This window comes from Chiloscyllium plagiosum, unplaced genomic scaffold (genome assembly GCF_037043375.1).
Source record: "Chiloscyllium plagiosum isolate Xiang-an unplaced genomic scaffold, Cpla_swu_hap1 HiC_scaffold_21, whole genome shotgun sequence".
In the NCBI taxonomy this organism is placed as follows: Eukaryota; Metazoa; Chordata; class Chondrichthyes; order Orectolobiformes; family Hemiscylliidae; genus Chiloscyllium; species Chiloscyllium plagiosum.
The window spans coordinates 9,735,183-9,759,894 of record NW_028270159.1 but is presented as its reverse complement, the minus strand read 5'-3'; the positions used below and the strand labels follow the sequence as shown (position 1 = coordinate 9,759,894).

At 46.9% G+C, this 24,712-nt stretch overlaps 1 protein-coding gene across 4 annotated transcripts in view; it reads left to right on the top strand.

Moving 5' to 3' along the window:
• Nucleotides 1–24,712, top strand: part of col27a1b (collagen, type XXVII, alpha 1b) — a 707,279-nt gene that overhangs the window by 435,530 nt on the left and 247,037 nt on the right. For all 4 annotated transcript variants that reach the window (XM_087998238.1, XM_087998237.1, XM_087998236.1 and 1 more), the window contains 3 exons: nt 15,757–15,810; nt 16,105–16,158; nt 21,997–22,041. In XM_087998238.1, coding sequence (XP_087854364.1) covers nt 15,757–15,810; nt 16,105–16,158; nt 21,997–22,041 — 153 coding nt within the window. The remainder of the gene's footprint in view (nt 1–15,756; nt 15,811–16,104; nt 16,159–21,996; nt 22,042–24,712) is intronic.

Genomic DNA, 24,712 nt, shown 5'->3' with positions numbered 1-24,712 from the left:
GTGGCAAATGGGCTCGCCAAGGCGTGTCCGGATGGTGGATGAGGGAGAAGAGATGGACAGTGTGCAGCAGCAGTCTATACAGTCTATATTTACCCCCTGGAAGGGAACAAAGTGAAAATTCCGGAGGCGGCTCAGGTTGTGGGGCACAGGCTCCCATGGGAAGTACGGGACCTTGGGGCCAATGTGAAATTCCGTCCGGGCTGGGGTGAGCGCGGACGGGATCCCACCGCACACCTGAGCGTCCTCCAACTGGTGCACTACGTCGGGTCTGAGCACCGCCGTTTTAAGGCATCGGATGGCGGTGGCCACGTACCGGACGTCTACCGCAGCTCTGCTCGCTATGTCCTGCGGCAGCGTCCAGCCCAGGCCCCCGGCACCCAGCACGTCCCCGACCCTGGTCACCCTCGCCGCCACGGCCCTCCCCTCCGACAGCCACTCGAACCCGCGAGTACGGAGGTGTGGATTCCTGAGCAACGGCTCCCTGACGACAGCCACTACTCCAGCCGGACGGTAGGCGCGACGCGATTCGACCATGTTCCAGACAGTGATCAGGTCCTGGTAAAAGACAGGCAGCGTCTTGAGGGCAACCTCCAAACCGTCACGGTCGACGAACAGGAGCTGCGTGTCATAGTTGAGACTCCTGTTGATCTTTTTGTTTTCTTTTTTTTACATTCCTGTTATCTTTTTTTCTATTTTTTTTTTCTTCTTCCTCTTTTTTTTATTTAACCCCCACACTACCACCTAAGTGCGGTAGTGCTTATTTTATCCCCAGCACCCATGGTGCGTGTGTGTAGGTGTGAGACACAGTGAAAGACACAAAGTGCACGAATCTTTATTCAAATTCCACCACCACGAAGATAGGAAAACACCCGGGTGGCCAGTGACAAACACTGCCCTTCACATCAAAGGGCAGTGCTGTGTGATCAAAACAGTGAGGGGGAGGGTAGGGACTAAATCAAAATAGAGTTGGAGGGAGAAATGATGCACTCTACTCCCTGCGGCGCCCACCTCTCCCTGAACAACTCCAGGGTGTTGGTCGACACCGCGTGCTCCTTCTCCAAGGACACCCGGGCTCTAACGTAACTGCGGAAGAGGGGCAGGCAGTCGGCCCTAACGACCCCCTCCACGGCCCTCTGCCTGGACCTGTTAATGGCCAGTTTGGCCAGGCCCAGGAGCAGACCCACGAGGAGGTCTTCAGACCTGCCCTCCCTCCTCCGTACCGGGTGCCCAAAGACCAGGAGCGTGGGACTGAAGTGCAACCAAAAGCAGAGGAGGAGGTTTTTCAGGAAATCAAAAAGGGAGTGCAAACGCCCACACCCAATATACACGTGGTCCACGGACTCCACAGCGCCACAGAACAAGCAGTTGGGCTGGGAGTCCGTGAACCACCGCAACCTGTGGTTGCAGGGGACTGCTGCGTGCAGTACCCTCCACCCCAGATCCCCGAGAGAAAGGGGGAGGACTCCCGCGTAGAGAGCCCTCCACTGGGGATCCCCACCACCCGGTGGCAAATGGGCACGCCAAGGCGTGTCCGGACGGTGGATGAGGGAGAAGAGGTGGACGGTGTGCATCAGCAGTCTATACAGGGCCCTCCTTTTCACATTCTTAAACGAAACAAAATCAAAATTTCGGAGGCGGCTCAGGTTGTGGGGCACAGGCTCCCGCGGGAAGTACGGGACCTTGGGGCCAATGTGAAATTCCGTCCGGGCTGGGGTGAGGCGCGGACGGGATCCCACCGCACATCTGAGCGTCCTCCAACTGGTGCACTACGTCGGGTCCGAGCACCGCCGTTATAAGGCGTCGGATGGCGGTGGCCACGTACTGGATGTCTACCACTGCCCTGCTCGCTATGTCCTGCGGCAGCGTCCAGCCCAGGCCCCCGGCACCCAGCACGTCCCCGACCCTGGTCACCCTCGCCGCCACGGCCCTCCCCTCCGACAGCCACTCGAACCCGCGAGTACGGAGGTGCGGATTCCTGAGCAACGGCTCCCTGACGACAGCCGCTACTCCAGCCGGAGGGTAGGCGCGGCGCGATTCGACCATGTTCCAAACAGTCATCAGGTCCTGGTAAAAGACAGGCAGCGTCTTGAGGGCGACCTCCAAACCGTCACAGTCGACGAACAGGAGCTGCGTGTCATCGTTGAGACTCCTGTTGATTATATTTTTTTTTTCCTTTTTTTTTATTTTAACCCCCACACTACCACCTAAGTGCGGTAGTGCTTATTTTATCCCCAGAACCCATGGTGTGTGTGTGTAGGTGTGAGACACAGTGAAAGACACAAAGTGCACGAATCTTTATTCAATTTCCACCACCAGGAAGATAGGAAAACACCCGGGTGGCCAGTGACAAGCACTGCCCTTCACATCAAGGGACAGTGCTGTGTGATCAAAACAGTGAAGGGGAGGGTAGGGACTAAATCAAAATAGAATTGGAGGGAGAAATGATGCACTCTACTCCCTGCGGCGCCCACCTCTCCCTGAACAATTCCAGGGTGTTGGTCGACACCGCGTGCTCCTTCTCCAAGGACACCCGGGCTCTAACATAACCGCGGAAGAGGGGCAGGCAGTCGGCCCTAACGACCCCCTCCACGGCCCGCTGCCTGGACCTGTTAATGGCCAGTTTGGGAAGGCCCAGGAGCAGACCCACGAGGAGGTCTTCAGACCTGCCCTCCTTCCTCCATACCGGGTGCCCAAAGATGAGGAGCGTGGGACTGAAGTGCAACCAAAAGCAGAGGAGGAGGTTTTTCAGGAAATCAAAAAGGGAGTGCAAACGCCCACACCCAATATACACGTGGTCCACGGACTCCACAGCGCCACAGAACAAGCAGTTGGGCTGGGAGTCCGTGAACCACCGCAACCTCTGGTTGCAGGGGACTGCTGCGTGCAGTACCCTCCACCCCAGATCCCCGAGAGAAAGGGGGAGGACTCCTGCGTAGAGAGCCCACCACCCGATGGCAAATGGGCACGCCAAGGCGTGTCCGGACGGTGGATGAGGGAGAAGAGGTGGACGGTGTGCATCAGCAGTCTATACAGGGCCCTCCTTTTCACATCCTTAAACGAAACAAAATTAAAATTTCGGAGGCGGCTCAGGTTGTGGGGCACAGGCTCCCGCGGGAAGTACGGGACCTTGGGGCCAATGTGAAATTCCGTCCAGGCTGGGGTGAGGCACGGACGGGATCCCACCGCACACCTGAGCGTCCTCCAACTGGTGCACTACGTCGGGATGAGCACCGCCGTTTTAAGGCGTCGGATGGCGGTGGCCACGTACTGGATGTCTACCACTGCCCTGCTCGCTATGTCCTGCGGCAGCGTCCAGCCCAGGCCCCGGCACCCAGCACGTCCCCGACCCTGGTCACCCTCGCCGCCACGGCCCTCCCCTCCGACAGCCACTCGAACCCGCGAGTACAGAGGTGCGGATTCCTGAGCAACGGCTCCCTGACGACAGCTGCTACTCCAGCCGGAGGGTAGGCGCGGCGCAATTCGACCATGTTCCAAACAGTCATCAGGTCCTGGTAAAAGACAGGCAGCGTCTTGAGGGCGACCTCCAAACCGTCACGGTCGACGAACAGGAGCTGCGTGTCATAGTTGAGACTCCTGTTGATATCTCTCAGCCAGGTCTCCCTCGTTGGCCCCAGGTTAACAACCTCAATTAGGGATCTCATACTCAATAAGGTCCACCTGACTAACCTGATCCAGTCACTAAAGGTGTATTGGTCAGGTTCTGTATGATGTAACTATGAAATGACTAAAATAAATTTTAAAATCTGTCTCTTAAGAAATCAAATTATAAACTAATTGTTACTGCCTTTTATTCTCCATTGTTTAAGTTCCCAGCTTTTTCTCTTATTCTGCTATTTTCCTCTTTCTCTTTGCCCTTCCTGTTGTAGAGATAGATAGGGTAGTGATTCCCCTGGTTAGAGTCAAAACCCAGGGGCAAAATTTAAAAATAAAGAGAATCCCATTTAGGACTGACCTGATCAGAATTTCTTTTGAGGGAATCTTTGAAATTCTTGAATCCAGAAGCATAGTCTTTCAGTGTATTGAAAGTTGTTGTCAATATATTTTTGATCATTGACTTCAAGGGTTAAGGGGACAGTGTGGGTAAAAGGCACTGAAGTGTTTAATCAGCTGTGATTGGTATTAAATTGTGGAGAAGGCTCAATGGGCTGATTGGTCTCCAGCTTCTGTTTTCTGATATACACTCTTTTATTTCAAATGAGACTCAGATTTGAGTCCAGATTTATTAAATTAATGAAGTTTTAATTGCCAAAGTGGGATTTGAACTCCTGAGCTGACAGCATGAGTCCAAGTTGTGGATTACTCGTCTAAGATAGCAAATGAGGTGGACAGGGTCATTGTCAAAGATGAGCCGGGACTGGACTCACTTGATTTAAACAGTAGAATGTTTCCTCTATGCATTGCACACAATGTGGTAACTCAGTTGATCTAGGAAAGACGACTGTGAACTGTACATGGATTAATAACTGCTGTTACCCAGTACCAGGATTTTGCATGTTCATTTCATTGGAGTCTTTCAGAATAGTGAGACGTGATAATCATGTCCTTGGGCTCACTATAGACTAGAAGCTGAATTGAACCACATCAGTACTGAGGCAACAAGCACAGGTCAGAGGCGATAAAAATTCTGCAACTTTTCTCAAGACCTGTCTGCCTTCTACAAGTCAGGAGTGTGATGGAATACTTCCCACTTGCCTGGATAGGTGCAGCTCTAACTGAAGAAGCTTGACACTATCAAGGACAAAGCGAGCACCACGTCCCAAAATCCATTCCCTCCACCACCAATGCTCAGTAGCAGCGGTGTTTACCATCCACAAGGTGCACTGCAGAAATTCATCAAAGATCCTCAGATGGCACCTTCCTAAATTATGACCACTTTCATTGTGAAGGATATGGGCAGCAGATACAGGAGACACCATCTCCTGCAAGTTCCCCTTCGCATCAATCACTGTTTTGATTTGGAAACATATTGATGCCGCTTCGGTATTGCTGGGTCAAAATCTTGGAATTCCCACCCTAAGGACATGATGGGTCAACCTACAGCAGGTGGACTGCAGTGATTCAGGAAGGCAGCTCACCCCCACCTTCTCAAGGGGCAACTAGGGATGGGCAGTAAATACTGGGCCCAGCCAGTGACACCTACTTCCTATGAATGAATAAAACTAATACTAGGCTTTCTGATGTCAGACGCTCGAAGATAAGTCATAACAACAACTTGGGGATGTCATTATTGGTAAGTTTTCATATTTAACCTTACAAAATTTGCAAACCACCAAATCTTAATCAACTATTCATGCCTGAAAAAAGTACCTCCGAAGAATGGTTGTGAAAGATTATTTATTCATTCCTGCCTTTCCATGGCCTTCATGCTCCAGTTTTTATGGACTGCCCCAGCATTGTGTTCTCTACAAGAGCAAAGCAAGGCTTGTCAGGAACAATATTGAATCGTTGAATAATACAAAACTGAAGGAAGCCACTCTGCCCACGTGAACCTTCTGGCCCCTCCAAAAGAAGTCCAGTTAGTCCCACTCACCCAGCTGTCTGTTTTAATGGGGATATTGATAGCAGGATAAATATTAGTAATAAATTGGGGAGATCTTACTCCTCGTGATAACTAAAAATGGGCAATAAAAGAGGTGTCCCTCACATCCTGAGCAAGAAATTATTTTAATAAAATGATGGATGAGGTGGTCAGAACTTCCTACCTGACCCCAACATCTTGCTGCTAGCCCAGAGATGAAGCAATCTTACAGATTTGAAGTGGGCACCCATCACTGTTGGTGTGCCAACACTGGCACACCCAAACTGCCTTAATGTTAGGTCTTTCTCTCAACAATATCACCTTGACCTATTTCCTTGGGGTGAGCTGTACAGGTTAATCTTGCTTCTTGGGTTTCACAATACACCAACATTATTAAACCCCAGAATATTGGGAATAAGCAAGGCTTCCCAAAGTTTGTGCGATGGGGAAGATTTCTGATTATTTTCCCAACATTCTGAGGTCTTTAAAATGCCACCATCTCATTTTTTTTAGCAGAGCAGAGGATAGTGTTGAAATTGTCTAACAGATCCCAAAGGCTTTCTCAATGTGAAATGTGAAAGAAAAACACCAAAAGGACTCTGTTGATTTGTGTGATTATTTGCAAATATCTTCCCAACAGTCATTATTAAACTTCACATGTTCCTAAGCTTTCCCAGTGCTTTGGACATTGCAATGGGCAGTCGTCAACTCAGCAGCCCTGAAGTTGCTCTGTGTAGCTGCAGTCCGACCCTGCTCTATTTTCTCTTTCCTTTGTCTGTGCTGGACACACAGCTGTGTTTTACAATTTCTTCCTTTTTCTCAAGCTTTTGACCAAAGCCAAAAGGAGCTGGAATGAAGCAGCTGTTCTGTGGGTTGTACTGTGTGGGTTGATATTAGTCAACATGCCCATCTGAGAGTACACCCTTCCCTTTCTCACAGCCCACTTCAAACCCTGGCTGCATCACTGCTCTACTGTTGGTGGATTCGGCCAGACCCAAACTTTCGCTTGAGGTGACATGACTGACCTCTCCCTGGTCTGAGAGGTTGTTGAAAGCCATTGTACTGATATTATCATGGAATGCCTACAGTGTTGAAGCAGGCGATTCAGCCCATCAAGTCCACACTGACTCTCCCTAGAGCATCCCACTCAGACCCATGTGCTCTCCCTGTAACCTGCATTTTCCATGGCTAACCCACCTAGCCTACACTATGGAGCAATCTCCCATGGCCAATCCACCTAACCTGCACATCTTCAGTATGTGAAAAGAAACCCACGCAGACCAGGGGAGAACATGCAAACTTCACACTGGCAGTCGCCCGAGGGTGGAATCAAACCTGGGTCCCTGCCACTTTGAGGCAGCAGTGCTAACCACTGAGCCACTGTGCCGCCCACCTGTGCCAACATGGCTGCTGTAAATTGGGAGCTCTGAGGTGGATATTTGCCCCTGTATGTGGAGAGGGTAGGTTAGAGGACAGGGGGGTGGGAGGAGCAGGCAAGTGAGGAAATTTGTGCTGTCGGCTATCAGTGGACTGATGGCAACTGTGGTGACCCCAAGGTTAGTACCCCACAGGTAGCATCATGGGAGGAAGGGCGTACGTGGGCAATTAATGTCAATGATCAGTGGGTTGGCTGTAATTGTGTGGTCAAGCTGAAGAACCACCATAGTGCCACAGGCAATGCCAATGGCTGCCATCTGGTGGCAGGCTGGTCAGCAGCCAGATCTCCGAGCTAGCTCAGAATCCCATTCCACCCATTTCTCCTCAGTAATTGAGAAATTTGAGAAGTGCGCTCTCCCTCAGCTACAGGCCCTCCAATTTCAGGATCCACCTGCCATTGGACCAACCCCTCCCCACCTCTGCCCAATGATTGGTCAGTTCAAGGAAGATAACAGCTGGACAACTGCTCCTGATGAGGAGTTGCAACGTGATATCAGAGTCCCAATAACAAACCCCCAACTCCTCTCCCTCTCTCTCTCCCTTCCTCCTTCATTTTTATTTATTCAAGGGATGTGAGCAGCACTGACTAGATCAGTATTTATCGCCTATCCTCAATTGCCCAGAGGGTAGATTAGATTACTTACAGTGTGGAAACAGGCCCTTCGGCCCAACAAGTCCACACCAACCCGCCGAAGCGCAACCCACCCATAACCCTACATTTACCCCTTTACCTAACACTACAGGCAATTTAGCATGGCCAATTCACCTGACCTGCACATCTTTGGAGTGTGGGAGGAACCCACGCAGACACGGGGAGAATGTGCAAACTCCACACAGTCAGTCGCCTGAGTCGGGAATTGAACCCGGGTCTCTGGCGCTGTGAGGCAGCATTGCTAACCACTGTGCCACCGTGCCACCCTGTTAACATTCAATCACATTGCCGTGAGTCTAGAGTCACACATAAGCCAAACCAGGTAAGGATGGCAGTTTCTTTCCCTAAAGGACATTAGTGAACCAGATGGATTTTAAAGGAAATGGGTTTCTGTTTTTTTTAAATTGGAATCTTCCCATCTGTGATGATGAGATTTGAACTTAGGGGTTCTGGGCTATAAGTCCCAGTGACATTACAATGAGCCCACTGCCTTCCAGAGTGTTCCACACCTTATTGTGATGTTGATAACCATGGATTTCTATGTTTTCCCATGGTTATCTTTGACAAGGTATTGGAGTGATTTATCTTTACCTTCTGCAAGTAACTGATTAATTGATTGATTTCATTTATTGTCACTTGTACCTAAGTACAGTGAAAAGTTTTGTTTGCAAGCAGTACAGGCAGATCATAGAGTGAAAAGAAAACTGTTCAGAGTGAGGCATATAGGATCAGGAATCTCTCCCATTATGACTGCCTGCTATTGGCACGTGTTGAAAGGAGTCTTAGGTTTAGCAACAATCGGTTTCTCCATGTTGTGAAGTCGCCTTCCCAGCAGTTAAGTTGGAGAGTGGGACTTAAACCCAGAGGCAGGGATGCTGTTGTATATGTACATGTTGAATCTACACTGCAAATATGGGCAGTTTGTTCATACTGAACAAACCATACAAACTGCTTTCTAAGCGATTATTACCAAGAACACTGCAGTGTTAAGCAGATTATAGATATTATGGTATAAGTAAAGTAATGGTTGGCTTTTTCATTTCATATAATAATAATAGAGGTTAAATGATCATTTTTGCCAAATTGAAGGTTTTCATCATTTCCAGATTATATTGGAACGTAAAGTAGTGTTTCAAGCTACTGTCTACCAGTGATTTTTAACATCAGATTGCAGTTGAATTCAGAATCAACTTTCACGTTTAAATTCATGAGAGTTTCTGTAGAGGCTGTCTGAATACAACAGTATGATTCATCCTTCTGGGGGGTTGGCAGTGGTTAATCCATCCTTGGCTTTGTGGAATTAGATTCTGATTGCAGATCTGCCTTCAGTTTATTGACGCAACGTAATTCTTATCAGCAAATAACCATCCCTTAGTACCTTCTGGATTTAAAACCTCCAAATCAAAGTCTGAGCATTGAAATTGCACCATTACTTGAAATAAACATTGGCTGCTGCCTTGTGTATGAACACTCGAGTTTTTTATTTACTTTCTCACGGATGTGGTTGTGAGGCCAAGCCAACGTTTGCTACCCATCCCTGATGGCTGTGGAGCAGATGATGGCGAGCTGCTTCTTGAACTGCTGCACATGGTGTGAAAACATCCAAAGTGCCCCTCAGCAGGGAATTGTTTTTCTTTATTCATTCATGGGATGAGCACATCGCTGGCCAGGTCACATTTATTGTCCATCCCTAATTACCCAGAGGGCAGTTAAGATTCAACCACATTGCTTTGGGTCTGGAGTCACATGTAGGCCAGACCAGGTAAGGATGGCAGTTTCCTTCCCTGAAGGATGTTTATGAGCCAGATGGCGTTTTTCTGACAATCGACAACAGATTCGCAGTCATCATTAGACTCTTAATTCCAGATATTTTATTGAATTCAAATTCCACAATCTGCCAAGGTGGGATTCGAACCTAGGTCCCCAGAACATTACCTTGATCTAAAGTCTAGCGTTAGTACCACTAGGCTATCACTTTGCTTTCCCTGAATGCCTCACTTGAATTGACAGAATTAGAGAATTGTTACAGTGCAGAGGGGACTGTTCAGTCCATCGTATCTTCCATAAACATTTCCACAGTAAATACTGATGCAAAATATTCATTTAGTATCTCCCCCATTTTCTGTGGCTCCACACAAAGGCTGCCTTGCTGATCTTTGAGAGAATAGGGCCCCTCAAAGATCAGCAAGGCGGCCTTTGTGTGGAGCCACAGAAAATGGGGGAGATACTAAATGAATATTTTGCATCAGTATTTACTGTGGAAAAGGATATGGAAGATATAGACTGTAGGGGAATAGATGGTGACATCTTGCAAAATATCCAGATTACAGAAAAGGAAGTGCTGGATGTCTTGAAACAGTTAAAGGTGGATAAATCCCCAAGACCTGATCAGGTGTACCCTAGAACTCTGTGGGAAGCTAGAGAAGTGATTGCTGGGCCTCTTGATGAGATATTTGTATCATCGATAGTCACAGGTGAGGTGCCGGAAGACTGGAGGTTGACAAACATGGTGCCACTGTTTAAGAAGGGTGGTAAGGACAAACCAGGGAACTATAGACTGGCGAGCCTGACCTCAGTGGTGGGCAAGTTGTTGGAGGGAATCCTGAGGGACAGGCTGTACATGTATTTGGAAAGGCACGGACTGATTAGGGATAGTCAACATGGCTTTGTGCGTGGGAAATCATGTCTCACAAACTTAATTGAGTTTTTTTGAAGAAGTAACAAAGAGGATGATGAAGGCAGAGCAGTAGATGTAATCTATATGGACTTCAGTAAGGCGTTCAACAAGGTTCCCCGTGGGAGACTGATTAGCAAGGTTAGATCTCATGGAATACGGGGAGAACTAGCCATTTGGTTACAGAACTGGCTCAAAGATAGAAGATAGAGGGTGGTGGTGGAGGGTTGTTTTTCAGAGTGGAGGCCTGTGACCAGTGGAGTGTCACAAGGATCGGTGCTGGGCCCTCTACTTTTTGTCATTTACATAAATGATTTGGATGTGAGCGTAAAAGGTACAGTTAGTAAGTTTACTGATGACACCAAAATTGGAGGTGTAGTGGACAGCGAAGAGGATTACCTCAGATTACAACAGGATCTGGACCAGATGGACCAATGGGCTGAGAAGTGGCAGATGGAGTTTAATTCTGATAAATGCGAGGTGCTGCATTTTGGGAAAGCAAATCTTAGCAGGACTTATACACTTAATGGTAAGGTCCTAGGGAGTGTTGCTGAACAAAGAGACCTTGGAATGCAGGTTCATAGCTCCTTGAAAGTGGAGACACAGGTAGATAGGATAGTGAAGAAGGCGTTTGGTATGCTTTCTTTTATTGGTCAGAGAATTGAGTACAGGAGTTGGGAGGTCATGTTGCGGCTGTACCAGACATTGGTTAGGCCATTGTTGGAATATTATGTGCAATTCTGTTCGTCTTCCTATCGGAAAGATGTTGTGAAACTTGAAAGGGTTCAGAAAAGATTTACAAAGATGTTGCCAGGGTTGGAGAATTTGAGCTACAGGGAGAGGCTGAACAGGCTGGGGCTGTTTTCCCTGGAGCGTCGGATGCTGAGGGGTGACCTTATAGAGGTTTACAAAATTATGAGGGACATGGATAGGATAAATAGACAAAGTCTTTTCCCTGAGGAGTCCAGAACTAAAGGGCATAGGTTTAGGGTGAGAGGGGAAAGATATAAAAGAGACCTAAGTGGCAGCTTTTTCACGCAGAGGGTGGTACATGTATGGAATGAGCTGCCAGAGGATGTGGTGGAGGCTGGTACAATTGCAATATTTAAGAGGCATTTGGATGTGTATATGAAAAGGAAGGGTTTAGAGGGATATGGGCCGGATGCTGGCAGGTGGGACTAGATTGGGTTGGGATATCTGGTCGGCATGTACGGGTTGGACCGAAGGGTCTTTTTCCATGCTGTACATCTCCATGACTCTATGACTGTATGCCTGCACTGGCTCTTCAAATGAGCATCATGGTCTGGTGCCAATCTCCTGCTTTCTGCCCCATACCCTTACACATTATTTCTATTTAAATAATCATCCAATTCCCCTCTCGACTTCCTCAATCAAACTTCCTTCCATCCCATTTCCAGGCAGTGCATTCCAGATCAGAACCCCTTACTGTTTTATTTTTCGCACATCAGCCTTGCCTCACTTGTGCATCACTTTAAACCGAAGACCCCTTGTTCTTGATCCTCTCATGAGCAGGAACAGTCTCTCATGATAGGGAGAATTTAATTTCTACTGTGCATCAGGGTGAACTGTGATCTGTGTACAGTGTGGTTTTCATTGCTGTGTGTTGTCGCTGAGTAATGGAGAGCCCACTCCGTGCATTCCCAAGGCAGTGGCAGCTGGGTTTGCTCAAGTGCTCTGGTCTAAATCCAAAGGCAATGGTACTTTCTGTGGGTCAAACCAAAGTTGAAGTGCTGCAGCTTCATCTTGAACCAAAATATTTGCAGGGACAAGAGCCAGACAATCTGTTACTGTGCAAGAACCAATACATTACTGAAGACAGGGAAGTGCAGAGCCAGCGTTGTCATCAACAGCCTGCTGGTTTCTACATGGTTTCATTCAAGCCAGTTCCAGGAATTTGGTAGTGATCAGAAGCAGGGGCAGAGAAAAGGCTCCACGTTACTGTTATTCACAAAGTTGTTCCCCAACATGATGGATCAGTGGTTAGCACTGCTGCCTCAGCGCCAGGGACCCGGGTTCAATTCCACCCTCGGGCGACTGTCTGTATGGAGTTTGCACATTCTGCCCGTGTCTGTGTGGGTTTCCTCCAGGTTCCCCAGTTTCCTTCCATGGTCCAAAGATGCGCAGGTCAGCGTGGATTGGCCATACTAAATTCCCCAATAGTGTTCAGGGATGTGTAGGCTAGGATTTGCCATGGGGAATGCAGATTTATAGGGTGGGGGGAGTGAGTCTCGGTGGGATGTTCTTTGGAAAGTCACATTGGGCTGAATGGTCTGTTTCCACACTATAGAAGTTCTGTGACTTGCTAATTGTAAATAAGGACTGACTTAGTGATGGGCTACTGGCTTCTGTGGAGGTATTTCGCTTTGGTCTTCTTTGAGATGGTGCCACATGGTCTTTACATACGTCTGAGAGAGCAGGACAGGGTCTTAGTGTGGCAGCAGGTAGTGCCACACTGGAATGGGACACAGTGTTCTGTTGCAGCTGTGAGAGAATGCGATCCACTGAGGCATGACTGACACACGGTCAAAATTAGCAGAAAGCGACTTTGAAAGAAAGTGCGGATAAGGAACAAATCCTTTTCAATGTTACAGCAATGTGGAAAAGCAATTTTCTTTATAATTTTAAAGCTGAAACAGATACATTCTGGCTAAGCAAAGGTATGAAGGGATATGGGCTAAAGGCAGGTATTTGGATCAGCCATGATCTGATTGAATGGTGGGGACGAATGGCCTGCTGTGTTACTAATTGTGCATCCTACTGAATGTTTCAATTCGTAGCAAGGACAGAAGCTTATTAAATAATCATTGTCATGCACAAGTAAGATCGTGAGGAGTTCTGCTTGCAATTAAAAGGTCTGCATGCACATTGGCAAGAATACAGAGAAAAGCAGCGAAACTGAACTTTGGTGTAAATGCCGTGATTTATGAGTTAAAGTCAGTCTAATGAGAAGGCAATCAATGGGAGTCCACATTGAGATATATAACATATTTTCCCAGATGAAGTTAATCCAAAATGTAGTTTCAATATTGTAAAACAAAGAACTGCAGTGGCTGGAAATCTGAAGCAAAAACAGATATTGCTGGAGAAACTCAAGAGGTCTGGCAGCACCTGTGGAGAGGAAGTACTGTTCTGAAGAAGGGTCACTGGACCCAAAATGTTAACTCTGTTTCTCTGTCCACAGATGCTGCCAGACCTATTGAGTTTCTCCAGCAATTTCTGTTTTATATCATTTTTAGTATTTGACCTCATGTGGTGTGTCAGTGCAATAAATTCTGCTGAAGGAGAATTGAAAAAATAGTGGAAAAAATAATTTAACCAAAGAGTGACAGATATTTGAAATGATCTCTCTACTGGACCCTGACCCAGAGTTAAGGGTCATGAAACTGTTGAATTCATTATCCCAGTGTGTGGCTGTGCTAGGACACTTGAGTAAGTTGGTGTGATTTAATCAGAACAACAATTCGAAATGCAGTTGACTATTAGATTGAATATGTTGGAGTTTTGGAGAGACCAGCTTCTGAACCATTTTGTCTTTAATTTTCCCTTTAAATTTAACAACTGCATAGACTTTAAAAGCTTTTCAAGACTGGAGGTTTTGAGTTGTAAGGAGAGGCTGGATAGGCTGGGACATTTTACCGTGGAGTGTCAGAGGCTGAGGGGTGACCTTGTGGAGGTTTGTAAAATCATGAGGAGCATGACCAGAGTAAATAGCCAAGGTCTTTTCCCCGGAGATAGCATAGGTTTAAGGTGAGAGGGGGAAAATTTAGAAGAGACCTGCAGGGCAACTTATTCCAACAGAGGGTGGTGTGTGTATGGAATGAGCTGCCAGAGGAAGTGGTGGAGGCTGGTACAATTACAACATTTAAAAGGCATCTGATGGGTACATGAATAGGAAGGTTTGGAGGGATATGAGCAAAATGCTAGCAAATGGGACTAGTTCAGTTTCGGAAACCTGGTCGGAATGGACAAGTTGGGCCAAAGGATCTGTTTCCGTGCTGTATGATGCTGAGATATTTTAAGAGACTGGGTATTCTCTGATATGGTAACATTTTGGGTTCCAAAGTGGGATTTGTTTACCTGATGGTGTAGCTAATGCTACATTTATGTGCATAAAGCTGTGAGCTTTGATTGGAAAGCACCCTGGATATACAGCCTGAATCTCGCTTCCTCCTCATGGTGTACACTGGATTCTCCCTCCAGAAGGGCCAATGTTGGACTCCAACAAAATCCACTGTGGCACGAAGGAGACACCTAGACCGTATTTGGGACTTCCAACAGACCTGGCAATCCAGTTTGGAGTCCAGTAATGGGAGGAAGCAGAGTGCTGCCTATTGCATCCCCATTCCCTATCATTGCCCCCACGTCTACCCCCATCTCCGACCCCATTGTGCCCCATCTGCCCCCATCTTCCCTCCATCGTGCCTCCACTTTCTCCATCTTACGCAATGTATCCCCATCTCCTCGTCATGCTCCCATCTCCCCCTGTCAGACCCCTATCTTCCCGCCATCATGACTCTACCTACCCCCCATCGCTCACCCACGTCCTCATCACACCCCATCTGTCCCCATCACACACCATCTGTCCCCATTGTACACCCAACACCCCCTATCTCCGTCTGCCATCAGTTCCTCCCTTATCTCTGCCTCATCGTGCCCCCATTTTCCCTCATCAGGACTCCATCCCTCCACCATCACACACACCTATCTCCCTCCATCATGATGCCATCTCCCCTCAATGCATCCCATCTGCCCCCCCTCGTGCTCCCAACAGACTCCATCTTCCCCCCACATTTGCCACCATCTTCCCCCATCATGCCCCTATTTCCCCCATCACCCCCCATCAGGACACCAACTTCTATCCCATCGCTTACCCCCATCATGATCCCATATCCTTCCCCCTCCATGCTCTCCGCATCGGCCCTTTATCTTCCCCTCCATAGCCCCCCCCACCAAACACCTCCCCCATTTCCCCCGATCACGCCCCTTATCCCCCTTTTACTACAGCTGCCAAGCTCCCACAATCTCTTGGTTCCTCCTCCCATCTTGAACCAAGCCAAAGGAGCCGAGAGCAACGTGCATTGTCCCTGCTAAGGATTTGACAGCTTCAAGACAGAGATGAGGAGGAATTACTTCTCTCAAGGGGCTGAATGGCTTCGTCCTGCTCCTGGTTCTTGAGTTCTCATGTTCAAATGTAATCAATCCCTTAGAGTCAGTTTAGCTGTCAAATGGAACTTGCACAAAATTACTCATAGCCTATGGGCATACTGAATGAACAAAGAGTTAAACACTGTGGTAATATTAAGGAAAATAAAATGGTTAGACTATCAGTTTCATAATTTCAATTACTGCAAATGGTACAAAATGTATTTTATTAAGTGCATCTGTGAAGGGCTGTAAACTCACAAACTGTCTTGATTTATCTCATAAATGTAGGGTTTCCCAGGAGACATCGGGCTTCCAGGGCAAAATGGTCCAGAAGGCCCCAAGGTGAGTCCCTTTCCAATCAGGCATGCCGTCGGCCAACTAAAGCAGCCAATTGAAGGCTTTGCCACAGGGTTTGTTTTCCAGAAGATTGCCCCTGTCCAAACGATGCTGCTTGTGTTTTTCTTTGTGTCGTTGCTCCAGTTGTTTTAAAAAAAATTTCTGGAAGGCTTTGTGAGGTAGCTGGGAGGTCAGGCCAGCTGTGGAGGCCCATGGCAATAATTAGGACCTCGGGTTGCTGGCTAACTTTAAGAGACAGTTTCTATGTCTGATATTGTCTTTTTTAAAATTCTTTCCCAGGGAAAACCAGGAGCACGAGGCCTACCTGGGCCACAGGGCCAGCCTGGTCTAGAGGTAAGTACTGAGGGAAAGGGTTCCTCTACGATATATACGAACTGGACATTACCTTTTCTCGTAGAGCAACGGTTCAAGTGAAGCCCGGCCTACTCCTTCAGGGAGGGGGCTCAAAAATCCCAAGGCCAAGATTCCGAAGGAGCACAGTAGGGGCAGGGGTGTGGGGGTGTTCTCCCCAATGTTCCTGGGGCCTCCCCAATTTCTCCCTCAATTATTATGGCTGAAACATTATTGGGTCATTTGTTCAAATGGCTGTTTGTGGGATCCTGCTGTGCGCAGTTTGGCCAACCTTTCTTCCCACACTACAGCAGTGGTCTCACTTCAATCAATATTTCATTGGGCATGGAGCACTTTCACACGTCTTTCAGGTGGAGGAAGGTGCTATACAAATGCAAGTTGTTGTTTTATGTCTTTAGCAGCAGCGATGGTACACCAGAGAAAAACTGTGAAACTCTCTGAGTTGTCCTGAGTCTGTGGAAGGTGCCATGTAGAAGCAAACGGATTTCTAGTGAGTGAAAAAGAGGTGAAGATCTATTGAACTCAATCTAAAATCAAATAGTTAAATAGCTAAATTGAAAAGTGGGCTTAAAATCTACATAGACAGACAAAAAAGGACTGCAATGCTGAAAATCAGAAACTGCTAGTAAAACTCAGCAGGTCTGGCAGCATCTGTGGACTGAAAGCAGAGTTAATGTTTTGGAGTCAGTGACCTTCCTCTGCTTTCTCTCCACAGATGCTGCCAGACCTGCTGAGATTTTCCTCCAATTTCTGATGTTGTTTCTTAACATTCACTTCCCTTGCAACGACAGAGTACGGGGCGAAGGTTTGAAAGGGAGACCGCAAACTGGACGGAGAGGTTTAAGCTCTCCATTCACTGCCAGCCTGCTTTAAAGTCTTAGCAAGATGTCAGCACCTTAAACAGAACTTCCAAAATTTACTGAGGTGAACTTCAGTGAAGAATTAAGAGTGTTGAAATACAGGCTGTGTTTACCTTGCTGTGCAGAGTGCTCAGTTGTATGTTGTATCATCAAACATTTCAACACAAAACATATCCACAACATGGGATTGGTCAGGAACTCCAGAAACTCAACTGGACTCACTACATAAATGCAGTGGCTATAAGAGCAGATCAGAGGCTAGGAATACTGCTGCGAGTAACCTACCTCTTGACTCCCCAAAGCCTGTCCACCATCTACACGGCACAAGTCAGGAGTGTGATGGAATACTCCCACTTGCCTGGATGGGTGCAGCTCCAGCAACACTCAAGATGTTTGACACCATCCAGGTCAAAGCATCCTACTTGATTGGCACCACATCCACAAACATCCACTCCCTCCACCACCGATGCTCAGTAGCAGCAGTGTGTACTATCTACAAGATGCAGTGCAGATATTCACCAAAGATCCTCAGACAGCATTTTCCAAACCCACAACCACTTCTATCTAAAAGGACAAGGGCAGCAGATACATAGGAACACCATCCCCTTCAAGTTCCCCTGCAAACCCCACACCATCCTGACTTGGAAATATATTGCCATTCCTTCACTGTCACTGGGTCAAATCCTGCAACGGTTCAAGAAGGCAGCTCACCCCACCTTCTCAAGGGGCAACTAGGGACAGGCAATAAATGCTGGACCCAGCCAGCAACACCCACATCCCACAAGATGAATTTTTTTAAAAAAAGGAATGGGAGAATTAGGAAATTTCACAAGAACGATGGTTTTGAAGAAGCTTTTAGAAACTGCTGGTGCGACACATTCTGAACACTGAGTACAGTTTTTGTCTCCTTATATAAATGTTGTGGTTCTGTTCGCCGAGCTGGGAATTTGTGTTGCAGATATTTCATCCCCTGTCTAGGTGACATCCTCAGTGCTTGGGAGCCTCCTGTGAAGCGCTTCTGTGACGTTTCCTCCAGCATTTATAGTGATTTGTATTTGCCGCTTCCGGTTATCAGTTCCGGCTGTCCGCTGCAGTGGCCGATATATTGGGTCCAGGTCGATGTGCTTATTGATTGAATCTGTGGATGAGTGCCATACCTCTAGGACTTCCCTGGCTGTTCTCTGTTTGGCTTGTCCTATAATAGTAGTGTTGTCCCAGTCGAACTCATGTTGCTTGTCATCTGAGTGTGTGGCTACTAAGGATAGCTGGTCATGTCGTTTCGTGGCTAGTTGGTGTTCATGGATGCGGATCATTAGTTGTCTTCCTGTTTGTCCTATGTAGTGTTTTGTGCAGTCCTTGCATGGGATTTTTTTTTACTACTATTATAGGACAAGCCAAACAGAGAACAGCCAGGGAATTCCACAGATTCAATCAACAAGCACATCGACCTGGACCCAATATACCGGCCACTGCAGCGGACAGCTGGAACTGACAACCGGAAGTGGCAGATACAAATCACTATAAATGCAGGAGGAAACATCACAGAAGCGCTTCACAGGAGGCTCCCAAGCACTGAGGATGTCACCTAGTCAGGGGACGAAACGTCTGCAACACAAATTCCCAGCTCGGCGAACAGAACCACAACAACGAGCACCCAAGCTGCAAATCTTCTCACAAACTTTGAACCTTATGTAAATGAGCTGGAGGAGGTTCATTAGCCTGATACCTGACACAAAGGGGATGTGTTGTGAAGGAAACAGGCTCTGATTGTATCCACAGGGGTTCAGAAGAGTGGGAGGTGATGGGATTTAAGTGTGTAAGATTCTGAATGGTCTTAACAACGTGGACGTGGAAAGGACTTTTCTGCTTGTGGGCAATCCAGAACAAAGGGAGCAATGTTTGAAATGATAATGGGAATTTGAAACACAAGCACCATCTTCCTGAATGTTGAAGCAGGCTTGAAGGGCAAAAGGGGCTCCTTGTGCTCCTGTTTCTTTGGGCATGAACCATCAGCAAACTGTTCTGTTTAAATAAGAAGACCTTAAATTACAGCCATGGAGGGAAGGATATGGGGAGAGATCAGAACAAGGGGGCCTTGCTCACTTCCTAGAATACCCCTACAGTATGGAAGCAGGCCATTTGGCCCATCAAGTTCGCATCAACTCTCCAAAGAGCATTATGGCTCCAACCCCATATCTTCAATGGCTAACCCACCTAGCCTGCACGCGATAGCATAGCCAATCCACCTTAATCTGCACATCTTTAAACTGTGGGAGGAAATTGGAGCAAGCCCACACAGACACGGGGAGAACATGCAACTCCACACAGTCACTTAAGGCTGGAATCAAACCCAGGTCCCTGACACTGTGAGGCAGTGGTGCTAGCCATTGAGCTACTGTGCTGCCCTAGGTCATAGGGAGCAGGACTGAAGGGTGTTCACTAGGGAATAAGATAAAATCTCGACAGGGTATGAAGTATAAAGGCCTGCAGTTCAGGCTTTAATAAACAGGGTGCAGCTGGATGTGAATAAGAAAAAGCTATGTGGAAGAGCACAACAAGGTGTGGGTTACAGCACAGACGGCAGAAACTTCCAGAAGATGAAGTAGATGCTCAGTGATTCACTTCTTGTGAATCAGCAGGGGACAGAGCATGTTCAGAATTGATTGATGATCGTTTTCCTGGACAGTCAGATTCAGGGGTCGAGGCTGAACAAATGTCGATTGTTTTCTCTCTCTCTGAACAACATCCAGCATAACCAAGGGTTAAAACAGCTCAGATCACAACTGGGGGTGATTCTGTCTCTCACTGTCACTCCTAGCCAACAGCTGGGTCTGATGTGAATATGGGAATAGGATCTGAGAGATTTCAAAGAAAGAATAGGAAAAATTTATGGAAAACTCTCCTTGTAAAGTACATTTGGTTTATTCAGTGTAACTTCCAAGATCAGAGATAAATCATCCCAGTTTGGATCACCAGTCAGTTCAATAGATGTGAAAAAAACCACAAGCAGACATTGAGTTTTTTTTCAATTGTAACTATGAAAGCCTAAGGAAAAAACATACTTTTCCACATTTTAGCAACCAGCTCAAGGAAATGTCTATCTCCAAAAAAAGGCAGATTTAGCACAAATAAAATCATTCTCTAATGTTTGCTTCTTAGCAAATGGAGCAGTTAGTCTCATCCACATTTTCAAATACCTCATTTACCTTTGTAACCTCCCCTGTGTCACTGCCATCAGAGATAGCTGTGCTCCTTCTAACTCTGGCCTCTCCAGCATCCCTGGTTTTACTTGTTCTGCCCTGTTAACTTACCAGGTCCAAAGCTGTGGGATTCTGTCCCTAAATCCCTCTGCCTCTCTACCTGCCCTTTAATCTATGCCCTAAAATTTATCACTTTAGTCCAGCTTTTGTTCATCAGACCTAATGTCTCCAAACCCATGGCTCAAGGGCATAGTTCATGCGAAGCTCCTTGGGATATTAGATTGCACTGAGGGTGTTATATGAATGCAAGATGTCTTTGTTGTTACTTCAAGCATTGTAACACCTCAAATAAAATGATGTTGCAGACTTGAATTCACTGATGTTGGTGAGATAGGTTTTAATAAGGCAGAGAAACAAATTAAACATGAATTCTGCATTTAAGACAGATCTCTCAGTGACGTCAAGACAGAATGGGATGTGAATGATAGTCTGCATTGGAATCAGTAAAGCACCTATCAGCAGTGATGGGAAACCTGAGGTGATCATTGCATTTCGTTCCTGCTGGAGATAATATTGCTGCAACTTAAGCACACCAGAATGTTTACTGTTCCAGAAACATCATGCCAATCAGCAGTGACCATGTGTAGAATTTGTTTCACCTTTCCTGAGTTGTGGACATTGCCAGCTGGGCCCAGTATTTATTGCCCATCCCTAGTTGCCCTTGAGAAGGTGGTGGGGAGCTGCCTTCTTGAACCGCTGCAGTCTGTGTTGTGCAATTAGGTGACGAGTGGGGGAAGCTGCTGGGGGAGCGATGGTACTATCACTGGATAATTTTCTGGGGACAAAGGTTCGAACCCCACCACAGCTGATGGTAGACCTTGAATCCAACAAAAAACTGGGATTAAGAGTCTAACGATGACCATGAACCTGTTGCTGATTGTTGGAAAAGCCCACCTGGTTCACTATTAGGGAAGAAATTCTGTTATCTTTACCTGGTCTGGCCTACATGTGACTCCAGACACACAGCAATGTGGTTGACTGTTAACTGCCCTCTGGGTAATTAGGGATGGGCAATAAATGCTGGCCAAGTCAACGACACCTGTATCATGTGATGAGTGAGAAAAATGTTCCTGGATTTTGACCTAGAGACAGTGAAAGGTGTGTCTAAATCCACCTGATAAGGGGAAAAAAACAATAAAAATAAAACCAGCGATGCTTGGGAATACATGTTCTGGTCATACTGGAGCTCTGTTTTCAGGAATCCAAGGCAAAGTGAGCCAATGTGCATCAATCACATGTTTACTCTCTGAACTTGCAGGTATTCCCATATATCTACTGCCCTTGTCCTTCTAGATGGAAGTGGTCCAAGATTTGGAAGGTGCTATCTGATGATTTTGGTGAATTTCTGCAGTGCATCTTGTAGATAGTACACACAGCTACTCCTGAATGTCAGCCGTGGAGGGAGTGGACGTTTGTGGATACGGTGCCAATCATATCCTGGATGCTTTGTCCTGGATAGTGTCGAGCTTCTTGAGTACTGTTAGAGCTGCACTCATTCAGGCAAGTGGGGAGTATTCCATCACACTCCTGACTTGTGCCGTGTAGATGGTAAACAGGCTTTGACAGGGTCAGGAGGTGACAAAATGATGGGCACCAGTTTGGTTGCAGTTCCAGGTCACACCCAGGAAGATGGGGACGTGTATCCTCATGAGTAAACCACATTATTCACTGACTGATACTTTTTATGTGATTCATTACAGGGCGATGAAGGTCGAATGGGACCACTGGGTGATCCAGGCCCTGAGGTATGTCTGTATTTTACATTAATGATAACTCATTCCTTCTAATGTTCATAAATGAATCAAAACATACTCCCGGAAGCTTAAGTAAGGATCAGATGAAGTCAGTTTTATATGATGTAAAAATATTTTTGGCACAGTGAAGCGAATGAGTGTATAAGATTAAAAAAGCATGCAGATTAATAATTTAAACAGGTTATAATGTAAGTTACCAACCTGTCAGTGATACACTGGCACCATTGAGTAGAAGAGTGTGGATTCACAGCTGAAAGTCGTCACGGTGTCTTCCTCAGAAAATTAGCAAAATGCTCGTCATGATGGCTCAGTGGTTAGCGCTGCTGCCTCACAGCGCCAGGGACCCGGGTTCGATTCCAGCCTCGGGCGACTGTCTGTGTGGAGTTTGCACACTCCCCCCGTGTCTGCGTGGGTTTCCTCCCACAGTCCAAAGATGCGCAGGTCAGGTGAATTGGCCATGCTAAATTGCCCATAGTGTTCAAGGATGTGTAGGTTAGGTGCATTAGTCAGGGGAAAATGTAAAAGTAACAGAGTAGGGGAATGGATCTGAGTGAGATTTTGTTTTGAGGGTTGGTGTGGACTTGTTGGGCCAATTGGCCAGTTTCGATACTGTAAGGATTCTATGAAATGTTAGTGAATAGGATCAGCTGCTCACACAAGGGAAAGCCTTAAACTCAGAGATAATGAGGACTGCAAATGCTGAAAAGTCAGAGTCGATAAAGTGTGGAGCTGGAAGAAGAACAGCACTTCAGGCAGCATCAGAGGAGCAGGGGAGTCAACGTTTCAGGTCGGGATCTTTCTCAGCCTTAAGCTCAGAATTTGGTAAAATCTGACTCTTTTCAATGCTGCATGGTGACAGTACATAGAACCTTATCACAATTATGTGACCATTACCAGTGTTCATAAATCTCCTAAAAATGCCAAGATAAGATACTTATTCAAGCAAGTTCAAATTGAGATTTAATTAGAACTATGGAAAAGTATTGTACATGTAGGCAAATCATCTACATGGATCTGTAATGCAATGTATTCAGTGAATTATCACACACAGTCTGAAATTTGGAATTAAAGAACCTGAGTATTGTTCATAAAGCTATGTCAGAGCTTTTCATCTTGCAATTGTTCGGACATTTAGCAAGAACTCAAATTCAAAAGGAACCCAATATTTGCGGGAGAGGAGAGTGCTGGCAAGTGGATTCCCTTTATGTTGTTCACTCAAGGAATGTTGGCTTTGCCGGCTGGGCCAGCATTTATTTTCATTTCCTAAATGGGATAGGAGAGGCCATGATGGTAGAGATTGCATGGAGAATGCAGCCATTATTGCAGATTGGCAGTTAACTGCCAGGTTTTTTTTTAGTCTAACCAGGCAAGTTGTCTCTGATCAGTCATGGTACTGCCCAGAGAAATGAACTAGTGATTGGCAGGCACTGAGTTGGTTGGGTTGAACCAAGTACAGAGTGTGAACCTGTTTCTTCATGAACAGCTTTGATAAAATGTGTCTTCTATCAGAATGACGCAATTGGAAATATTCCACAAAGCTGTCATATTCCAGTCATAACTGTAAAGCTTTAATCAATGATCATATGCATCTGTAATAATATGCTTGGTCATACAGTATGTGTGAGCGTGTGTGTGTAAGCATATGTGTGGGGGAGTATGGATGTGTAGGTGTGAGAGAGTGTGGGAGTGAGTATATGTGTGTGTGTATAGGGGTAAGTGTGTAGGTGTGTGAGAGTGTGGGGGTGGATGAGTGTGTGTGTGACAGTGTGAGAGTGGGTGTGTTTGTGAGAGGGTGTGAGAGTGTGGGGGTGGGTGTATGTCTGTGGGTGTGTATGGGAAGGGTGTGTATGTGTGGGGGTGGCAAAGGTGGATGTGTTTATGTGTAGATGTGAGAGATTGTGGGAGTGAGTGTGTGTGTGTGTGTGTGTAGGGGTGAGTGTGGGGGGGGGGTGTCTGTGTGAGAATGGGTGAGAGTATAGGGGGCATGTGTGTGTGTAACCATGTGATATGTATGCGTGTGAGAGTGTGTGTGTAAGTGTATGTGTGCGCATGTGTGGGTGGTGTGTAGGTGTGTGTGAGAGTGGGGCTGTGTGTGTGAGATTGTGGGGATGGGTGAGTGTGTATGTGTGTAGGAGTGAGTGTGTAGGTGTGTGAGAGAGTTGGGGTATGTGTGTGGGAAGGTGGAGGTGGGTGAGTGTATGGGTGTGTGTGTGTGAGAGAATGGAGGGGTGTGTGAGAGAGTGTGGGAGTGAGTGTGTGTGTGTAGGGGTGAGTGTGTGTATTTGTAGGGGTGAGTATGTAGGTGTGTGTGAGAATGGGTATCTGTGAGACAGTGTGGGAGTGGGTGAGTGTGTGTGTGGTGGATGTGTGTGTGTGTTTGAGAGTGTGGGGGTGGGTGAGTGTAGGTGTGTGTGTGTGAGTTGAGATGTATGTGTGTGAGAGACGGTGAGGATGGGTGAGTGTGTGTAGTTGTGTGTGAGTGTGTGGATCTGGGTGAGTGTGTCGGGGGACGTGAGAGTGGGAGGGTGTTTGTGTATGAGAGTGTGGGGGTGGGTGAGTGTGTGTGTGTTGGGGGGGTGTGAGAGTGTGGGTGTGTGTGAGTATGTGGGGGGTGGGTGAGTGTGTGTGTGTATGGGGATTTTGTAGGTGTGTGTGTGAGAGT